Raw genomic sequence first — 17,286 nt, 5'->3', positions numbered from 1 at the left:
GAACGTCAAGTTGAGTTTAGAAGCCCTTCCAGATGGTTCTCTCCACAAGACGATGTGAGCTGAGTTACCAGTGAAGTACGTCCACTCTCAAATACCACTTGAGCATTAAACACTTGAAAAATATCCCTTTTAAAGTATGTTTAAATGTGCGATTAATCGTAAATTAACTGGACAATCATGCGATTAAACACTTTGATTGACAGCGCTATTTTATGCCCATAAATGACTTTTTGGGGACGTTTTAGGCTTTTATTTGACAGGATGGTTGAAGACAGGAAAGGGATGAGAGAGGGGGAATGACATGGAGCAAATGGACGTGGGCTGGAATTGAACCCACGACCCCTGCAATGAGGACAAAGTGTTTGTACACGGGGCACATGCTCAACAGGTGATCTACCAGGGTGCCCCGCATAGTAAATTATGTTTAATTTATGTTATACTATATTATTACTAGTATGGGATTATTTTTGTGCCTTTAAGTATAGCAGTGGTGTTAAAGTACAATTTGAGATACTATAGTTACTTTAACCATGGCCAGTGGCTTCTCTGAGGCTAACGCACAACATGGGAAATCAAGCTGTGTGTAGTCCTCTGTGGTGATCAGTGAGGGCATGTGTGTTCAAAGCTCAATGTGACTGCTAATGCAAACAGAGGCTGAGGTCCCAGCACTGACCTGTGATCAGCCACAAGTGTACGATGCTGCTGCTACAGTATTAGGAGCTGCCCTACCCTCAGCATACACCGTTGCTGTCTGCAGTGGAACACCGATGTTACTGACGCACACAATTTCCAGACACCTTGATGTGAATGTATACACATTCATGAGTCACACACACGCACACGCATGCACGCATGCGCGCTCGCACACACACAGAAAGAATATCCTTGGCCTCTTTTCTTACTCCTACATTTTTCATTGAACACATCTGCAATCTGTTTAGATTCTCTCTGCAGTGTTGAGCAATTCAACAGACTTACCGTTCCTTAGAAACAGAAACAAATGTGTGGTGTGTTGTTTCCTAACAGTTTCTTCATCTTTAAAGAGCACACGGGGCAACATGTTTGGCCTGGAGATATCCATTCAACATTTTTTCAAGGATTAACTAAGTTTTTACTTTCTCTTCTTTCTTACCCAGGATGCTTTGCGTGTCTATTTTCCTGTTGCTGACTCTGAGCAGAGTGGGGCTGGGCTCTCTGCAGGATAAACAGACTGACTTTGGCCTGAAGGTCTTCTCGCAGCTGGCCCGGGACTCTGTGGACAAAAACATGGCCTTGTCCCCGTACGGCGTGGCCTCCGTCCTGGCCATGGCTCAGCTCGGTGCAGCTGGAAACACCCGCAAGGCCTTAACTGCTGCGATGGGCTTTTCTCTGCAAGGTGAGAGATACATAGCCTAGATTCTAATAATTAAGATTAGGAAATGTGAACACAGAATTTCGCAGATTCTTCTGCAGGTTTCTTGCAGTTTTTAAACAAAAACTATTGAACTAAAAATGTCAACACAACTCCACCCCAAGCAAAATACCTTTCCAAGCTGAAATTCAGCAGATTTTCATTCTAGAAATTTGTACTTCCACCTCTGGTTTTGAAAGGTGCTTCATAAATCACTTGCTTACTAACCATAAAACAACATCGCCTCTCGTGCAGAGCGAGGCATGTCCCGGCAGCAGCGTCTCCTGCAGCGGGACGTGTCCAGTGAGGAGGGGGTGGAGACAGCAAGCGCGGTCATGGTGGAGAGGAAGATGAGCCTGGAGAAGGGATTCCGCAGGGCCCTGGCCAAGGCCTTCCAGACCCACCCTAATCAGGTGGACTTCAGCAAGCCAGAGGAGGCAGTCCGCATCATCAACTCCTGGGTCTCCGACCACACTGGAGGTACAACTGGCTGACAGCATGTCGTCTGCACGATTCTCAAAGGACTCCTCTGCAATTTTGTTTTGAAGTGGCCAGGTTTCCTTTGATTTCTGCTTACATCATATACACAAATGAAAGTGAAATGTGTATGAGAGCGTTTCACTAGTGTATATATTATTCTCTAAATCAATTTTTTTCTTATCTCTTTTTGTTTTTGCCTGTTGTTTTTAGCACTTTGAATTGTATTTTCCTATGTTTGAAAAGTATTGATTGATTGATTTTGTTCTGCAGGTGCCATTCCTGAGTTCCTGGCATCTGGATCTCTGTCTGATGAGACCCGTCTGGTCCTCCTCAATGCCCTCGACTTCAAGGGCCTCTGGAAGGTTCCCTTTGACCCCAAACTGACCCAGGAGAGGATGTTCCACTGTGCCAACGGCAGCAATGTACCCGTGCACATGATGCGACTCACCAACCGCTTCAACTATGGTAGGTTCAACCAACGACTCAGTGCACTTTATCTAAATTTTCTATTGGGTTCCAAAGATGGCAAACTTTTTGCTGCTTGAAAAAATTACAAACAAAGTACATCTGTCTCCTTCTCCTTAATCAACAGGCGAGTTTGTGACTTCCGAGGGGGTGGACTATGATGTCATTGAGGTTCCATACGAGGGAGACTCACTGAGCATGCTCCTGGTATCGCCCTTCGAGCCTGAAGTTCCACTGAGCACGCTCAGTGCGGATCTGAGCAGCCAGCGGATTAAGCAATGGAGAATGGAGCTGAGAAATGTTAAGCGACAGCTGGCCATGCCCAGGTGAGGGAGACAGGCTTAAACTGTTTGAGGGTAGCTAACATGAAATTATACTTATATAATTATACTTTCATATTAAGTTAGTGTAGTGTCACAGTCGTTTGTGACATATTGATTTTTAAAGGCTTAAGCAATCAAGGTGAAAACAGAAGATTTGTGTGTGTTTTCGCAGGTTCACGCTGAACTCTGAAGTGGATTTGAAGAATGCTCTGCTCAACATGGGTCTGGGAGACATGTTCAACCTGGCTACTGCTGACTTCACACGCATCAACAGTACGTTAACCTCCTATACATTAGGAAGAACAGTTAGTTAGGTTTGAACGTTACCAGACCAGAGCGTGTTAAACTACAGTTCATAGCTATAACTACATATAGTGTACAATGTAGAGTATGGTGCATGGATGTATTTTATTAGCTGGATACCAGATTCCAAAATGGCACCCATACAGTTCAATGGAGTTGCTTGCCGGGCAAATACGCCAAAAAAGTTTTTCAACCCTTGTGTTGTCTTCCTGTCAACCATGGACTTCTTGTCCTTCAGGCCAAAATTGAAAATTAACTTTTAGGTGCTTTTTTTGTTGATGTTTTAGATGCTTAAAAAAAAAAAGGTTCTATCAATTTTTTTACCTTTTTTTATTTTTCATTCATGGTCAATAAAACAAATTCATGAAGTTATACCAAATTTTTGAGTTAAAATAGCAGAAATTATTAATTATTCTGACTAATCAGAGGATGGTCAGGAGAAAAAACCTTTAAAAAGTGTTTTTGAAATGCTATAAATTTGAATAAAGCACCCAAAACTAAATGGAAGTAATTATTACTTTTACCTGCGAAGAACGTTATATCCATACTGTATACCGCACATCCATGTTATTTAAGGGCAGGTTTTTAAATTGCTTTTCTCTGTATGAGGAATGTTTTTAAAATATAAAAAGTCCATGGATTGAAAATCAGCATACAAAAAGTCGTAACTATAGTTGCAATAGTTTCCACTGGACAAAATTAGGTGCAAGGCTGAGCACTTCCTGGGGGCCTGGTAAAGTGCCTTCAGATGAACTATGTGTCTAATCAGTGTGTGTTTCTGTCCTCCAGCTGATGAGAGGCTGTGTGTGTCGAAGGTTCTGCAGAGAGTGAAGATTGAGGTGAATGAGCAAGGAACCAAGGGAGCAGCAGCAACAGGTAGGCCCAACACTAAATCTCACCCATTCCCCTCCTTTAAGACTTAACACTACAATGTTATACATATATGGTACAAATTCCTAAATGTATTTTGTGCTTGATAAACTTATAACACACAAAAGTATTGAGAAGTATCCGGGGCTTTAAGCAAAAAGGGATCCCAGAGCTACACACATTACAGACTGTTTTTCATTCCTTCCCTCCATTAGCTGCGGTGATGTTTTCTCGCATGGCGGTGGAGGAGATTACTCTAGACCGACCCTTCCTCTTCCTCATCCAGCACAAACAAACAGGTAACACTCTCATTATGTTTTATTTTGAAATCCCATTTTTAGCATGGGCACGTTCAATCTCAAAACGGTGTGCACGGTTTTGCTATGTTTCCGTGTTGAATAACGTTTCCTCTGCACAGTGTGAAACAGCTTTGTTTTCACTCGTTTGGTGGGTGTCTCTCATTGCCAGACCTTCCTCCGCAGCGCTGCGGAGGAAGGTCTGGCTAGTCCACACAGCATTCTGGGATGGGAGAAAAACGTACTCTGGATTATTGACATATCTTTAAACCAATCACTATCGCATTGGCCGGTGCTAAGCCCCGGACAGAGCCACGGTGCCTTTGCAAAATAGCCTCGGGAAGGAACTTGTTTTGGTGGAACGTGTATACGTTCAAAAGTTGTTCTAGTCGTGCAACAGAAAAAACTCAGATTGGACAGACAGTCTAGCAGGCTGTCTGGATTTGCCCTGCAGAGATCTGAGGAGCAGGTAACCATAGTCCTCAGAAATCCAGCGTCGTTTTGACCCAAAGGAAGGGGAAGGTGACGGGCATCCGGTCAAAAAAAGGAGGACATGCTGCGGAATCTCCAGTGAACGGAGAAATCCTGGAAGGTGGAAGGTCTTAGATCTAGACTAACTCGTTTATTGTTGTGTAACTGGTGCTCTCTATCAAATTGAGACCATCTCTCCACAGAGTTACTGTACATATTCCATATGTATGGGGGACCGACCCACTAGGGCACGTGGCCCATGCTCTGGCATAAAAAGCCCAGGTGTGCGTGGGTTCAATGATTTACTGTGATTGGAACGGTCTCCGGGCGGCCTTGCCCTAGAGCAATGTTTCCCAAACTTAGGGTCGGGACCCAAAATGGATCGCAGACCTGTTTTATTGGGTCGCCAATTGGTAAAATTCATATCCATCTTATGTAAATGAGAGTTCTTTTTTGCTACACTGGTCTGTTCAGCTCAGACGCTGTGTGGGGGGGTGTTCTCTCTCTCTCTTCTCTTATCCTAGGAGGGGATAAGAAAATGAGTTAAGAAAGGGGTGAGACACAGAAAGGAGAATAGAGACCTTTTCTGTTTTTGTTTACTTTTACAATGGAATAAATGTACTTCAAAAACATTTAAATTCATGGTTTGTTCCGTCTTGTGTCCACAGTTTAAAAATGTAGATGTTACCATGATTCGTAGTGTATTTTTTTAAATTCGGGTCCCGGGGAGACACCAAATTTCTCTTTTGGGTCTTGAGCTGAAAAAGTTTGGGAACCACTGCCCTAGAGAGATAGTCTCTTCACTCAGACAACCAAGGTTACCGAACAATAGCCAATCAGCAGAGACGTGTCTGTAAACTCTTTGTAGTAAAAAAGGCAGAGTGCTTGTGCACACAACAGGGTGTTTGACAAACCAACTTTTCAGTTTAAAAAAAACAACCTGTATTGCTATGTTTTGTCGGGGCTCAACACGTCCCAGGTGGGATGTGTCTAACGTTTTCACTTTCTTGTGTTCAGGTGCTGTTCTGTTCATGGGCCAGTTCAACCAGCCTCAACAACAATAAGACCTGCCTTCATTCCACTGTGTCCGACTACTGCTGCTCATACTCCACATGAAGACCACACCAGACCCACTGCCCAGGCTTCATTTGACTCTACAGACTTTATTCACTATACTATAATGTACGCTACTTAATAAACAAGACTGGGGCAAAGGGAAACACAGACTTAACATGACAGACGTTGGGAACATGATGGACCGAGAGTTTATGTTTGCTGTTAATTTATTAACCTGAATGTTTGCGGTAGACAAAACAGAAAGAAATATGAAGGAAATGTATTCATGAAATAATTTCCTGTTGTCCGACACAACAGGCACCAATGCACTGCATAAATACCCAGAACAAATGTATTTTTTATCTATTTTTACATGTTTTTCTTGCCTTGTTGTTGCTTAGTTACATTTGTATTTTGCTGTATTTATATTTATTAAAATAATATTGTTTTTACAAACATGCAGTCCGTGATTTCTGAAGTGTTGAGAGCTGTGGTAGGTCAACACTGACCTCTTGTGTTCAAACAGCCAAAGGTCAGCATCATGACTTTTAAAACAACATGGCCATGCTTTACACACACACTGTTTTTCCTTCATTGCTTTGGCACATTATTGAACGACTGTTAAACTTTATCAAACTATATGACTATTTATATTATCATCGGGTCAGTTGTTTACATGTACTCATTTGTCATTGCTTTGGCAGTAAACATACAACTTTTTACTAGTCTCCTGAGCAGTGATGGACTGAGATCATAAAACGGCCCTGGCATTAGTTATTAACTCATCAGTAACTCTGCGTTTCCATGGAATTCACCGCAGTATAAGCTTGAAGATTTGTAGCTTCATGCATAAAATAACTTTCGGCCCTTCCTGCATTTGTCCTAATTCCAGACAGCCAGTCCATCACTGGTCCTGAGTGCTCGCTTTGTTTCAGGGACGTATTGAGTTTTATTTGTTGGTTGTTTACATGATGCTGCGATGCAGAAATAACCGCCGCATCTTCCGACGTAACAATGTTTTCAGCCGTAACTTTGTCTGAAACCCGCCCAATGCTGCTTTGACTTTGACGATTCGGCTGCTTCCTTGTTGGCCAAGAAAGGTTTTGAACCCGTAATTGCCAATTGTTATTTATAAAAAAATTAAAAAAAAGTTACCAACTGTACCTTTAATAATGACTTTGGAATATCTGTTTTTTCCAAGCTTTGCATTTTTATGTGCATTGCCTGCTGATTTGACATATGGTTGCACACATGCACGGTTACAAATCATCAGGACACATTTCATTCAGCTTAAAATGGTTTGTTTCTTTATAAAATTACATTCACACACAGAGTCCCTTTAGCCTGCATTACTGAGCTTCTACTTTCCTACCCCAAGGCCCCTTGACAGCTCTGTAAACCATTCACATGTCTCGTCCTCTCTTCCTCCAAACAACTTTTAACAAATATTTCAAATCCAAATTTTCATTCTCTTTCACAAGTACCAATTTATGAAAAAGACAACCACCAAATTGATTAAGTCATTGCATATGATGAGCCGATTAACCAAACACAAAGTTCAAACTGGGCATTAAATACAAACTCACCCAAAAAACATTCAACACCCTTTTCAAAGTCTCTTTGGAGGAAGAAAGGGGCAGCAGAGGCCGGGGTTAATGACAAAACATTACGAGGGTGTATGCTCAAATGTACAGACATATGTGAGGAGGATAATAACGCTTTTAGGAGCCCCTAACATACTCCTTTCAGTGTCCTATTTATATTCCCGGGGTCTACTAGAATAGGTGTACATGCTTTGATGTTCAAAAAAAGCACTACAGCTGCAGCTCCTCTGCCTGAAACACTGTCTGAGCTCTAGGCCCGTCTTCCTGAAAAGCCCAGTCTGCTCTGATTGGTCAGCTGGCCCACTCACGAGGCGTTTCAGACAGCTAAGAAAAAGGACTGTCTGCGGGAGAGTAAGCTCCATTTGGAGTGAAATGTTTTTTGTACTTGATACATCTATTACATACTCAAATAACTATATAACACACTAAAAGACAGGAACAATTCCAAAAAGCATAATAAGGGCTCATCAGAACGTCCAACATCTGGAAGCCACTTTCTAAAGGTAAAATCAGAAAGTTATCTCTGCTAACTTTCTAAAACAGACTAGGGCCAGCTGGAGGTGTGAATGTTACCTTTGTGTTGTACACCACCAGAAATACCTTCAAAAGAGACACTGTCTTAAAGTGTGAGCTGTTATTGCATCTTATAGAAACTAAACCGTTGGAGAGAGATCGGGAAGGAGCAGCCGGGAGGATGCTAGAACTTGTTAGCTTTTAATAGAGGTTGAATCGCGATTAGAATAGGAACCGATTTTTTTGCACACCCCAAATATTTAAATTGTGAGATTCAAATTAAAAGTATGAAGAAAAGGCCACACTTAAAATTAGGATTTCTAACATGTTCATAGAAATACTGAATCTCAGAAGTCAAACATGTTGCCCCTGCTCAGCACATATCAGCTACAATCTGGTGTCTTTGTTTTTGCAACAGTTCAACATATCGTACCCCCTTTTTTTTTCAGTTGTTCCCCCACATGCTGACACAGAAAACAATCAGATCACACAGTGAGCCCTTAACACAGACTGACATTCAGAGTTGAGCAGAGGAAAATGAGGGATTAGTCCCTGCTGTGTACAGACAACGGCGCTGTGGTCCAACTGACTCTTTGAGACAGGTTCAGGCTCAATGTCCTGCAGCCTGTTACTGCCAACAACAGTTTTTACACACACAGGAGGTACGCCTGCACATAGGTCACATTTCAGGATGTAGTTCTTCTTAAAGAACATAGTGTTGCAGTCCAATATTTACTCAGAAGTTTTCTTAATAAGCAATCGATATGATCAGCAGGTCACATAAGAGCAGAAAACAAAGGAAATTAATTTGCTAGAAATCAGGAGATGTCTATCCAGAACTCCTGAGAGGACATTATATGATTGAAAAAAAAAACGTGCATACATTTTGAAACAATGCAAGGAAGATGTTTCTCTCTAGGGTTAATGGAAAATGTGTGAAAACCCTAGTCAGTGACAGCCACTGAAACAATATCTGGAATTAATATTGAGATGTAGCTTCAAAGAAAATAGTTTCCAAAAATATCCGTTTCAGCTGAATCAAATGATCATTCAAACATTCGTAAGGTAGCACATCACCCAGCCCTATTTTAGATGAAAGTTTTATGAAAGCAATGTGATACATCGTCACAGCATCAATAGTAACGTCAAGACAAACAGGCTTTTGTAGAGAGAGCCTAGCTCTAACCAACAGTCTATGGGCAGGTGATAGAAAACTTAGGAGCTTGGTAATCATTTTTTCCTGAATAGTTTTCTAGGACGAGATCTTCCCCACTTTATATGATGGCCATATTCTCAGGGTTTGTACAAACCCAACATCTGATTGCAAAGAACTTTATAGTAACATACTGGTCCCGGTCCACAGCCTTTTATAAAATAAACATGTCATGCATAAGATCACGGCAGTACACAAACACACTAGGTAAATTCAACATACAGTTCAAATATTGACGCCAGGGTTTCCCCCAGTGTATTGCAGGCCTGGTGGCCCACCCGGCCCAGGTTGCCCCTTAAGCCACTGGGAATTATTTTGGAATGTTTTTTTAACTAAATTTCTTATACTGCAGTTACAGTGGGGCGGCTCGGTTGGAAACATCATTGTCATATTTTTTGACATCTCCAGTTAGCTTTTAGAGCTGACTTAATGTATGGTTCTATGGAATCTGTCATAGCTTTTTTACATTCTGGATTTCCTAATTCTGTCTATGATTCTGTTATCATAGAAACTATTGGGCTCTACATCAATGCTGCCATCAGTCTGTGTCTGGTCCCCAGCCGGGCCCTCGATGAAAAGAAGAAAAAAAAAGACACTTGCCACCAGGTTTAACAACTTTTCTGGAGGAAACCCTGCACTCTGTATTATTGGTATGAGTAGAGTTGGGCTCTGATTGCTGTGCCTGTTTTGAATCTAGTTCCAGAATATTTGGTCTTGCGAGTTAAAATAAACATTTAGCATGTTTATCGGCAACAGAGCCAATTTATGTTAACTAATTCAAAAAATGTTACGTAACATTTGTTTACATCATGTCACTAGTTTCAGTTTGTCAGGTTAATAGTCTGACTTCCAGTAGTTGGCTCAAGGGTTTTGATTATTTTTGTAAATTTGGTTACAAATCTTGAAGGCTAATGTATATGAAAAATATTTGGATTCAAAGAGTGGAGTCAATTCTGGATTCAGATTCAATAAAATGCTCTCAAACCCCAACCCTACGTGTGAGCATCGTCATAAGAGGTTTGTGCGTTTGGTCACCGACACTAAATGATTTGTCTGATTACAAGCCGATCTGGACTAAGTCAAATGAAGGCAAGTTAAGATAGAAAAAAAAACAACAACAAGTTTCCCACTTGATCAAGGGAACAATATTTATACAGCGCGTTGATAGAATAAACCCTGACCTGAAACCTGAGGTATGGAGCCATCGTGACCATGGTGCTAAAGAATATGCTCAAAACCAGTTGCAGGCCTTCTACTGTTTTAAGAAATGCACTTTACTTAAATTAAATGACCTTTTAAAGCCCAGTCCAGACCAAAGACCTGCCAGTTACAATGATGCAATGAGACAAAACGGTCTAAAACTCTGTTTCAACCAGTAAACAGTTTGTAACATAGAAATAAAATAGATTAGGGATCATTATATTTCTAGAGTTTGTAGCTGACTTGACCAGCTGACTTCTCTATTGGCTGTTGAAAAAGGTTACATCCCTTAGTTCTAAAACCAGCCTCTGGATCCCTGACCAGCTGTGTCGCAGCGACGCCATTAGCTGGTTTGAGTCGAGTTTGAGATGGGCCGGTTCAGACCGCAGCAATGTTCTAAAACGGTTCTGTCTCGTCGCAAATCTTTGGTCTGACCTGGGCTTAACCAAGTTGAACAAAGCACCACTTGCAGGATGAGCATTCATATGTGATCCTGCTGGTAATCTTGCCTAGGATGCAATTTTCAAACAGATACCAAATTTAGATCACAAACATCAGTAATAACCACATATTCAAAATGATTAAACATTATAAAAGCATGTACCATTGTCTAAAATTCAGTTTATTCTAGTTGCCTTGGAATTTCAGTCCCAACAGTAGTACCAGTCAGTAGTACCAGCTGAACCCCCCACCCACCTGTCTCAGTGGCTGCTTCCTGCTGTCTGGGAGGAAAACTCTCCATTGCTCTGTGTTAACTTGCATAAGACAGACTTGACATTTCCATCTCGTCTGGTACATCATTCCACTTGCGGTACATATGCATGGCTAATATGTAAACAAGGCTGTGATGCAAATCTTAAAATGTCTTTGGTTCATTATTCACAATCCACAACGCAGGCCATCCCCACTGGGCCCGCTGAAAGATGGGCCAATCACAGATATAGGAATAACTTCCAAACAGTACAACTCTGCCTTTATGAGAAAGAAGAAAAAAAAATGAAAACACCAAGTGTAGTTCACATAACTGTAATAATATATTGAGAGGGATGTTTAGGATTATTAGAATTAGAGGATTATGATGATGATAATAGGGGGGGGCTCACCAGACACTCACCACACATTAGCTTGGTAGGGAGGGAGGGGAACACATTTTTAGTGGTGGGGAAAACCGGAGCACCCAGAAAAAACCCACACAGACACAGGGAGAACATGCAAACTCCACACAGAAAGGCCCGGGACAACCAGGGTTCAAACCCGGCGCCTTCTTGCTGTGAGGCCACAATGCTAACCATCGGGCCACTGTGCTGCGTAATTAAAGAGACTAACTATTTGAACACAACTTTTGCTGTGTTAACATGGTTGCTGTGTGACACACAGTTATATTGGTAAGAACACACCTCAGGGGAGGAACCCACATTCAGTTTGCTTTTCACCTACACGCTGTGTGCTATTTTCCTTGTTTCATGTTATCACACACACAACCAAGCGGAACGATGGCAAACACTGTTCTAAAAACCGGATTGTACAAGCACAGAATTTTACTTTAAAAAGTTGTATTCTACATTTTTCTGACCAGTTGATAACGCATTACGCTGTTTTTTTGTGCATACAAACTGCGTGGCAACACGTCCACAGGACTGTGTACGATTGGTTTAATAAAACACAAACTTCAAGGGGCGTGTTTCCGACTTTCGAGCACAAATACAACGCACTAACAGCCTGATAAAATCTTCCTCTGGCCCACAAAGCTTAAAATTAAATAAAATTAAGTCACACTCTTGCACTGTGACATGTTCATTCATTATCATGACACACACACACACCCACACACACACACACACACAGCCAACACAACACACTCACACACACACACACACACACACACACACACACACACACACACACACACACAGTGGTATGTTTGGATTCAGTTGCACATACACCATCCTGCTGCCCGAGATAAACACTACAACTGCAATGTGGATTAATCCGCCGTTGAATATAGTCCCCAAGAAATACACTATTTCCTCCTGTTTGAATAACAATTGTATAAACTACAGTAAAACAAGCTGTTTTTTGTTTTGTTTCAAATTAATTATATCTGCATAGCTGTTTTAAACATGAACATCTTGGGCAGGAATCAATGGAATTGGAGCTGAGTGTCACCGTCATCTTAGGGAAGTCAAAGAGTTTTGCGTGCGAGATGAACTAACACGTTGTTAGTGTCAGTCTTTTCATGAGAATTGAGGAAAATACAAAAAACATGAAATAGCATCAGACTTATCTTTTAGCTGATGCCACTTTTATCTAATTACCCAATTCCCTGACCTAGTCTCAGTTCACTTGCAGTGCCTGACAAACTTTAAAAACACGCACACACACACGGCAATGCAAGGATCTTCCATTCTTAACTGTGTCTCCTCCCCAGTTAAACACTGTACAGCAGTCGCCAGAGCCAAAGATACACAGAACCAACGCTGTCAGTCCAAGCATGTTCAATCCCAGATTGTGTCCCCCCCACCCCCACCCCTCTCAACCAGCTCTCCGCCTTATAGTATCTATAGTCTCTCACACGGCTACCGTGTACTACGCCAGGCCCATCTCCTCCAACACACTCCTGGGGGACTCGTCCTCCTGTCAAAAAGAAACACAGATACGTTAGGATGGAGGACACTTAAAAAACCTTTATCAAACCACTACAGTCACTTTTTTTCAAATCATGTAACATTATGGCATTAGACAACCGTTAAACATTCAGAAATGTCGATAGCAAAACAAACATAATGCAGTCTATGGCAGCCAGAGACTATAATTGTAGGATATTAAACCCCACTACTTTTTTAGTAGCAAGCAAACTGTGTCTGTGGCTCTGAGCACTCCAAAAAACTGCCATTCACTGAAAGCTGAAGGTCTGTTTAGATCCATAATCTTCTCCACCTATTGTGTAATCAGGCAGTGTCCAAATAAAACCCTCCATTTTTGACCAAATAGTTTGAGGAGCTAATGAACTACAGGAAATAAATGGAGGTTAGAAACTAAAAATAAATAAATAGACAATGTAGACGAATTCTGAACTAGTCTATCACCAGACCAAGCCAAACTCCATAGATTTGAGATTGGCGAGTCTGAGCTGTATTTTCTCTGCAGAAGGGGCGTGACCAATAGGCATATTTCAAATGACTATGTACACAATTGGATAGTCCTTTAACCAATCAGACCAACAATCTGGGTGACGTAGAAGTGACAGCGGCATCAACGGGTTGCTACGCTTCAGTGAACTTTATGTTGAATGTAAACAAGAAGCTGCTTGGTCGCTTTTCTATCGTGACTGTGTTAAACCTGCCAATAACAAAACAGGTAGATGTACCAGTTTGTGATTGGTTCCCACAAAATTGTGAACTGAAGTGGGAAAATTAAACATACAGGTTTCCAGACCGAGTTGCAGGGCTAAATAAAACCGCTGGCAGAGTGAGTGAAGTTCTACTTCTGAACAGGAATGCGACCCGAAATAGGCAGCCAAGATGACTTTACTATTGTTAGCGTGTAGCTACATGCGACAATGTTAACACCGCAGTAGCCTTAAAAAGAACAACCACTCCAGTCCTGCCTACTTTGAGCGGTTGACCAATCATAGAAAACTGGCTTGGAGTTGCGCAACACTTAGCCAATAGTAGGAAAAACTGTTGAAACCAGATCGTTCAGAATAGTGGGAAATTGGAACATTTTAGCTCACGAGGATCTATAAAATATTTCTACCTCATTTGTTTTTTTTAAAGTTTTGGCCACATTTAACACGAGAGTCTGACATTTTGACATTGTATATATGACAGAAAATACAGAAAACCATTATATGTCCCCTTTGTCTGCAAAAAAATAAATGATTTTGCTGTCAGGCCTTTTTTTATACTTTTGTACTATAGAAGAAGCCTTGCTTGAAATAAAGACACACCCCGCTAACATCCATAGAATTTCAGTGAAATGTTCTTGGTATTTAAAAAAACACAGGTCAATGGCATCATTTACCAGATCTGAAAAGATGAATCAATTAGTTGTCAACCAGTAAATGAATCACTATTTTGATAATTGATTTATTGGTTTGAGTCATTCTAAGTGGAAAAAAAACTGTCAAATATGTTCCATTATGTTTGTGATAATCTGCTAACTGATATAGAAAGAGAAGTGAAAGCCTGAAGGCCTGGGTACCTCCTGCAGTAGGTCAGCTTGTTCGATGGCTTTGAGGACGCTCTTCTTAGACGTATCCTGGATCTCTCCTCCCATCAGGAACTCATCGAGGATGAAGTAGGCCTTCTCAAAGTTAAAGATGATGTCCAGCTCACATACCTGCACAAACACAAACAGAGCATTAATGCTTGCTACAGCAAGGTTTTAATTCTTCACATACTTATTGGGGGGGGTAACCCTCTCACTTAATTCTGTTATATTAGTTTAGCAGTGTTAAATCTAGGGCTGCACAATATATCGTTATTTTATCGTCATCGCAATATCAACTGACGCAATACACACATAGTGAAAGGCTGCGATTTCTTGCGATAGACAGCAATGTTTTGTGTTAGTTGAAAGTAAATTTCTTTTTAGTAGTGCCTTTTATTTCATGTGTATGTGTTCAAAAGAAGAAGGCTAGAAATGATTTCCTTTAGTTTGTTTTAAATTCTACAAGCAATTTGTTGTATTTTCGCAGAATACTGAAAGCAGCAGAACTGAGTACACTTTAGGATCCATTTATTGCAAGTAATATCATTATTATGATATTCAACAACCAACTACAAAGAGCAAACAGAGCAGGAACAACGCAGGGACTCACGGATCTATGACTTACACTGCCAAAGTATTTATCCAGAAGCTCTACGAAGCGGTGGATGACTTCCAGTGTGATCAGCTCGTTGTCCTGCTCTTCAATTGCACAACAGAAATACAGGCTGGCGTACCTGCATACAATTACACACACACACACACACAAATTTAAACAATATATTAAAATCTGACAAAATTATAAAATCTGACAAAATTAGGGTTCGATACCGCTACCAATACCGTGGCATTGATACTGGTTCGATACCAATTTTATCAAACAAAAATAAATAACATTACACATTAAGACACTAATCTTTCGTTTGCCAGACAATCACAAACATTATAGATCTTGATAGAAACATGCTGCATGCTTATTGGCTCACTGACATTGATGAGATTTACTCCTTAGGTTTTGAAATAGGGTAATTAATGATGAGGCATTTTTCAATAATTTAGAGGCAATTCAGTCTGTGACAAAATGAATTCTTCTCCATGGTAGAGCAGAGAAAAAGACTAAAACACGCCCTTTTTTAACCAAGTAAAAAACATGCAGACATCTGAAGAACCAATCACTGTGTCTGCTGTGTCTTACCAAAGCTAAAAATGTTGAGCTGCAGTTCCTTTTAATTGCCACTAGATGCTGCCTCAGAGGACACAAGCTAATGGATTTAGTGTATGGACGCTGCTGGGCAACATTTACAAGTACTTCTGTTTAGAGCTGGGCAATATGGAGAAAATCCGATATAATATTCTTGGCGTTATCTAGCCTCATATATTGATATAATAACAATATATTGCCCAGCCCTACTTCTGCACTCTTCCGATCCAGGATCCTGTTTCCCATGCTGGTTATCCTCCCCTACACATGACGCTCCAAATCTGTTTGTCATACTGTTTGTAGAGCTCCTGGAGTTGTTGTCGTAGTGTTTTTCTGGCTCATGGCCTTTTTTGATGCCTCATTTCCTGCAAAGCCTTTTCATGCTGAAGCTCTTTGTACATCTCCTGAATAAGTTTTTCTGGCTATTCGTCTCTTTCTCAGATTCTGCATTCATATGCGGATATGTTTATTGAAATAAATACCATACCATACCAACTTTATTTGTTAAGCACTTTACAACAACCAAAGTTGACCAAAGTGCTGTACAGAAAATAAACAAACCTATTTATAATTAATAACTATACAATTTAAAAACACACAAAGTAGCAAATAAGAACAACTAAATGAAGTCGACATCTTACTATGTGTCAAAAGCCAGAGAGAAAAGATGGGTTTTAAAAACAGATAAAGAAGAGGCCTGTTTTACATGCAAAGGCAGATCATTCCATAGTTTAGGGGCAGACACAGCAAAGGCACGGTCCCCTCTGAGCTTACGCTTAGTTTTAGGCACAGTCAGGAGCAGCTGATCATCTGACCTGAGAGCACGGACGGGTTTATAAGAGTGTAGAAGCTCAGAGAGGTATGGCGGGGCAAGACCATTTAGTGATTTAAAAGCAAGTAACATAATTTTAAAATGGATCCTAAATTGAATAGGAAGCCAGTGCAGTGAAGCAAAAATAGGGGAGATGTGCTCATGTTTACGTGTGCCCGTTAAAAGACGTGCTGCTGCATTTTGTATCATCTGGAGACGGGTGATGGAGGACCCACTAAATAAACTATCAGCTGACATTTAGTCTACCTGCACTTCACCTTCATGAAAAGTAACGATTAAGACGGCTGTCCAGAAGAAACCGTAACAACAATGCAACCATGTAAATTACTGCAAAAATCACATCTTCTGTCGTTGAATCAGGGGTTTTCTGTTATGCTTTCACCGCACAAAAAAAGTGCAAGTTTGGGAGTGCACTAGTACAGCGTTTTGCATAATTATTTTTGGTTATCAATCTACTGATGTGTTTTCAATTAATCAGTCTATAACACATCAAAATATCCAAGAGTACTAAAGATGACTTCATTAAAAGGCAGAGTTTGTCCAACCAACAGTCTAAAACCCAACATTATTCATTATACAACAATCTAAGACTAAGAAACATATACTCACATTTCAGAACCTAAAACCATAATATGTTTGGCATTTCTTTATTTGGAAATAGCTTCCCATTCATTCTGTTTTTTCATGGTTGTGGTTTCTGTTGTGACTTTTCCAGTTTATTTGAGTGATTCACTCCCTGTTTCCTTGTGGTTCACGGTCCTGTGTTCCTGTATTCTCTGTTGTATTTTAACCTGTTCCAGCCGTGGGTGTTTCATGCTTCAGTTTCCTGTTTCACTTTATATTTATCTGTATTTTAGTCT

General features: G+C 40.7%; 2 protein-coding genes across 6 annotated transcripts in view; one reads left to right on the top strand and one right to left on the bottom strand.

Moving 5' to 3' along the window:
- Nucleotides 1–17,286, top strand: part of serpine1 (serpin peptidase inhibitor, clade E (nexin, plasminogen activator inhibitor type 1), member 1) — a 24,356-nt gene that overhangs the window by 734 nt on the left and 6,336 nt on the right. For 2 of the 3 annotated variants that reach the window (XR_004336418.1, XR_004336417.1), the window contains exons 2-9: nt 1,137–1,375; nt 1,646–1,870; nt 2,141–2,335; nt 2,463–2,661; nt 2,831–2,931; nt 3,751–3,837; nt 4,047–4,130; nt 5,616–5,718. Coding sequence is in view for 1 of the 3 variants with exons in the window: in XM_032544476.1 (XP_032400367.1) it covers nt 1,138–1,375; nt 1,646–1,870; nt 2,141–2,335; nt 2,463–2,661; nt 2,831–2,931; nt 3,751–3,837; nt 4,047–4,130; nt 5,616–5,662 (1,176 nt within the window). In the remaining 2 variants the exon portion in view is untranslated. Of the gene's footprint in view, nt 1–1,136; nt 1,376–1,645; nt 1,871–2,140; nt 2,336–2,462; nt 2,662–2,830; nt 2,932–3,750; nt 3,838–4,046; nt 4,131–5,615; nt 5,967–17,286 lie in introns of those variants that run through there. The other variant, XM_032544476.1, reaches the window with a different exon arrangement.
- The window catches only part of ap1s1 (adaptor related protein complex 1 subunit sigma 1), an 18,101-nt gene continuing 7,753 nt past the window's right edge, over nt 6,939–17,286 (bottom strand). For all 3 annotated transcript variants that reach the window (XM_032544501.1, XM_032544500.1, XM_032544502.1), the window contains 3 exons: nt 15,022–15,130; nt 14,388–14,525; nt 6,939–12,818 (listed from right to left, as the gene is read on the bottom strand). In XM_032544501.1, coding sequence (XP_032400392.1) covers nt 12,771–12,818; nt 14,388–14,525; nt 15,022–15,130 — 295 coding nt within the window. In that variant the 3' untranslated portion in view covers nt 6,939–12,770. The remainder of the gene's footprint in view (nt 12,819–14,387; nt 14,526–15,021; nt 15,131–17,286) is intronic.

This window comes from Etheostoma spectabile, chromosome 19 (genome assembly GCF_008692095.1).
Source record: "Etheostoma spectabile isolate EspeVRDwgs_2016 chromosome 19, UIUC_Espe_1.0, whole genome shotgun sequence".
In the NCBI taxonomy this organism is placed as follows: domain Eukaryota; kingdom Metazoa; phylum Chordata; class Actinopteri; order Perciformes; family Percidae; genus Etheostoma; species Etheostoma spectabile.
This window is presented reverse-complemented; position numbering and strand designations above follow the sequence as displayed.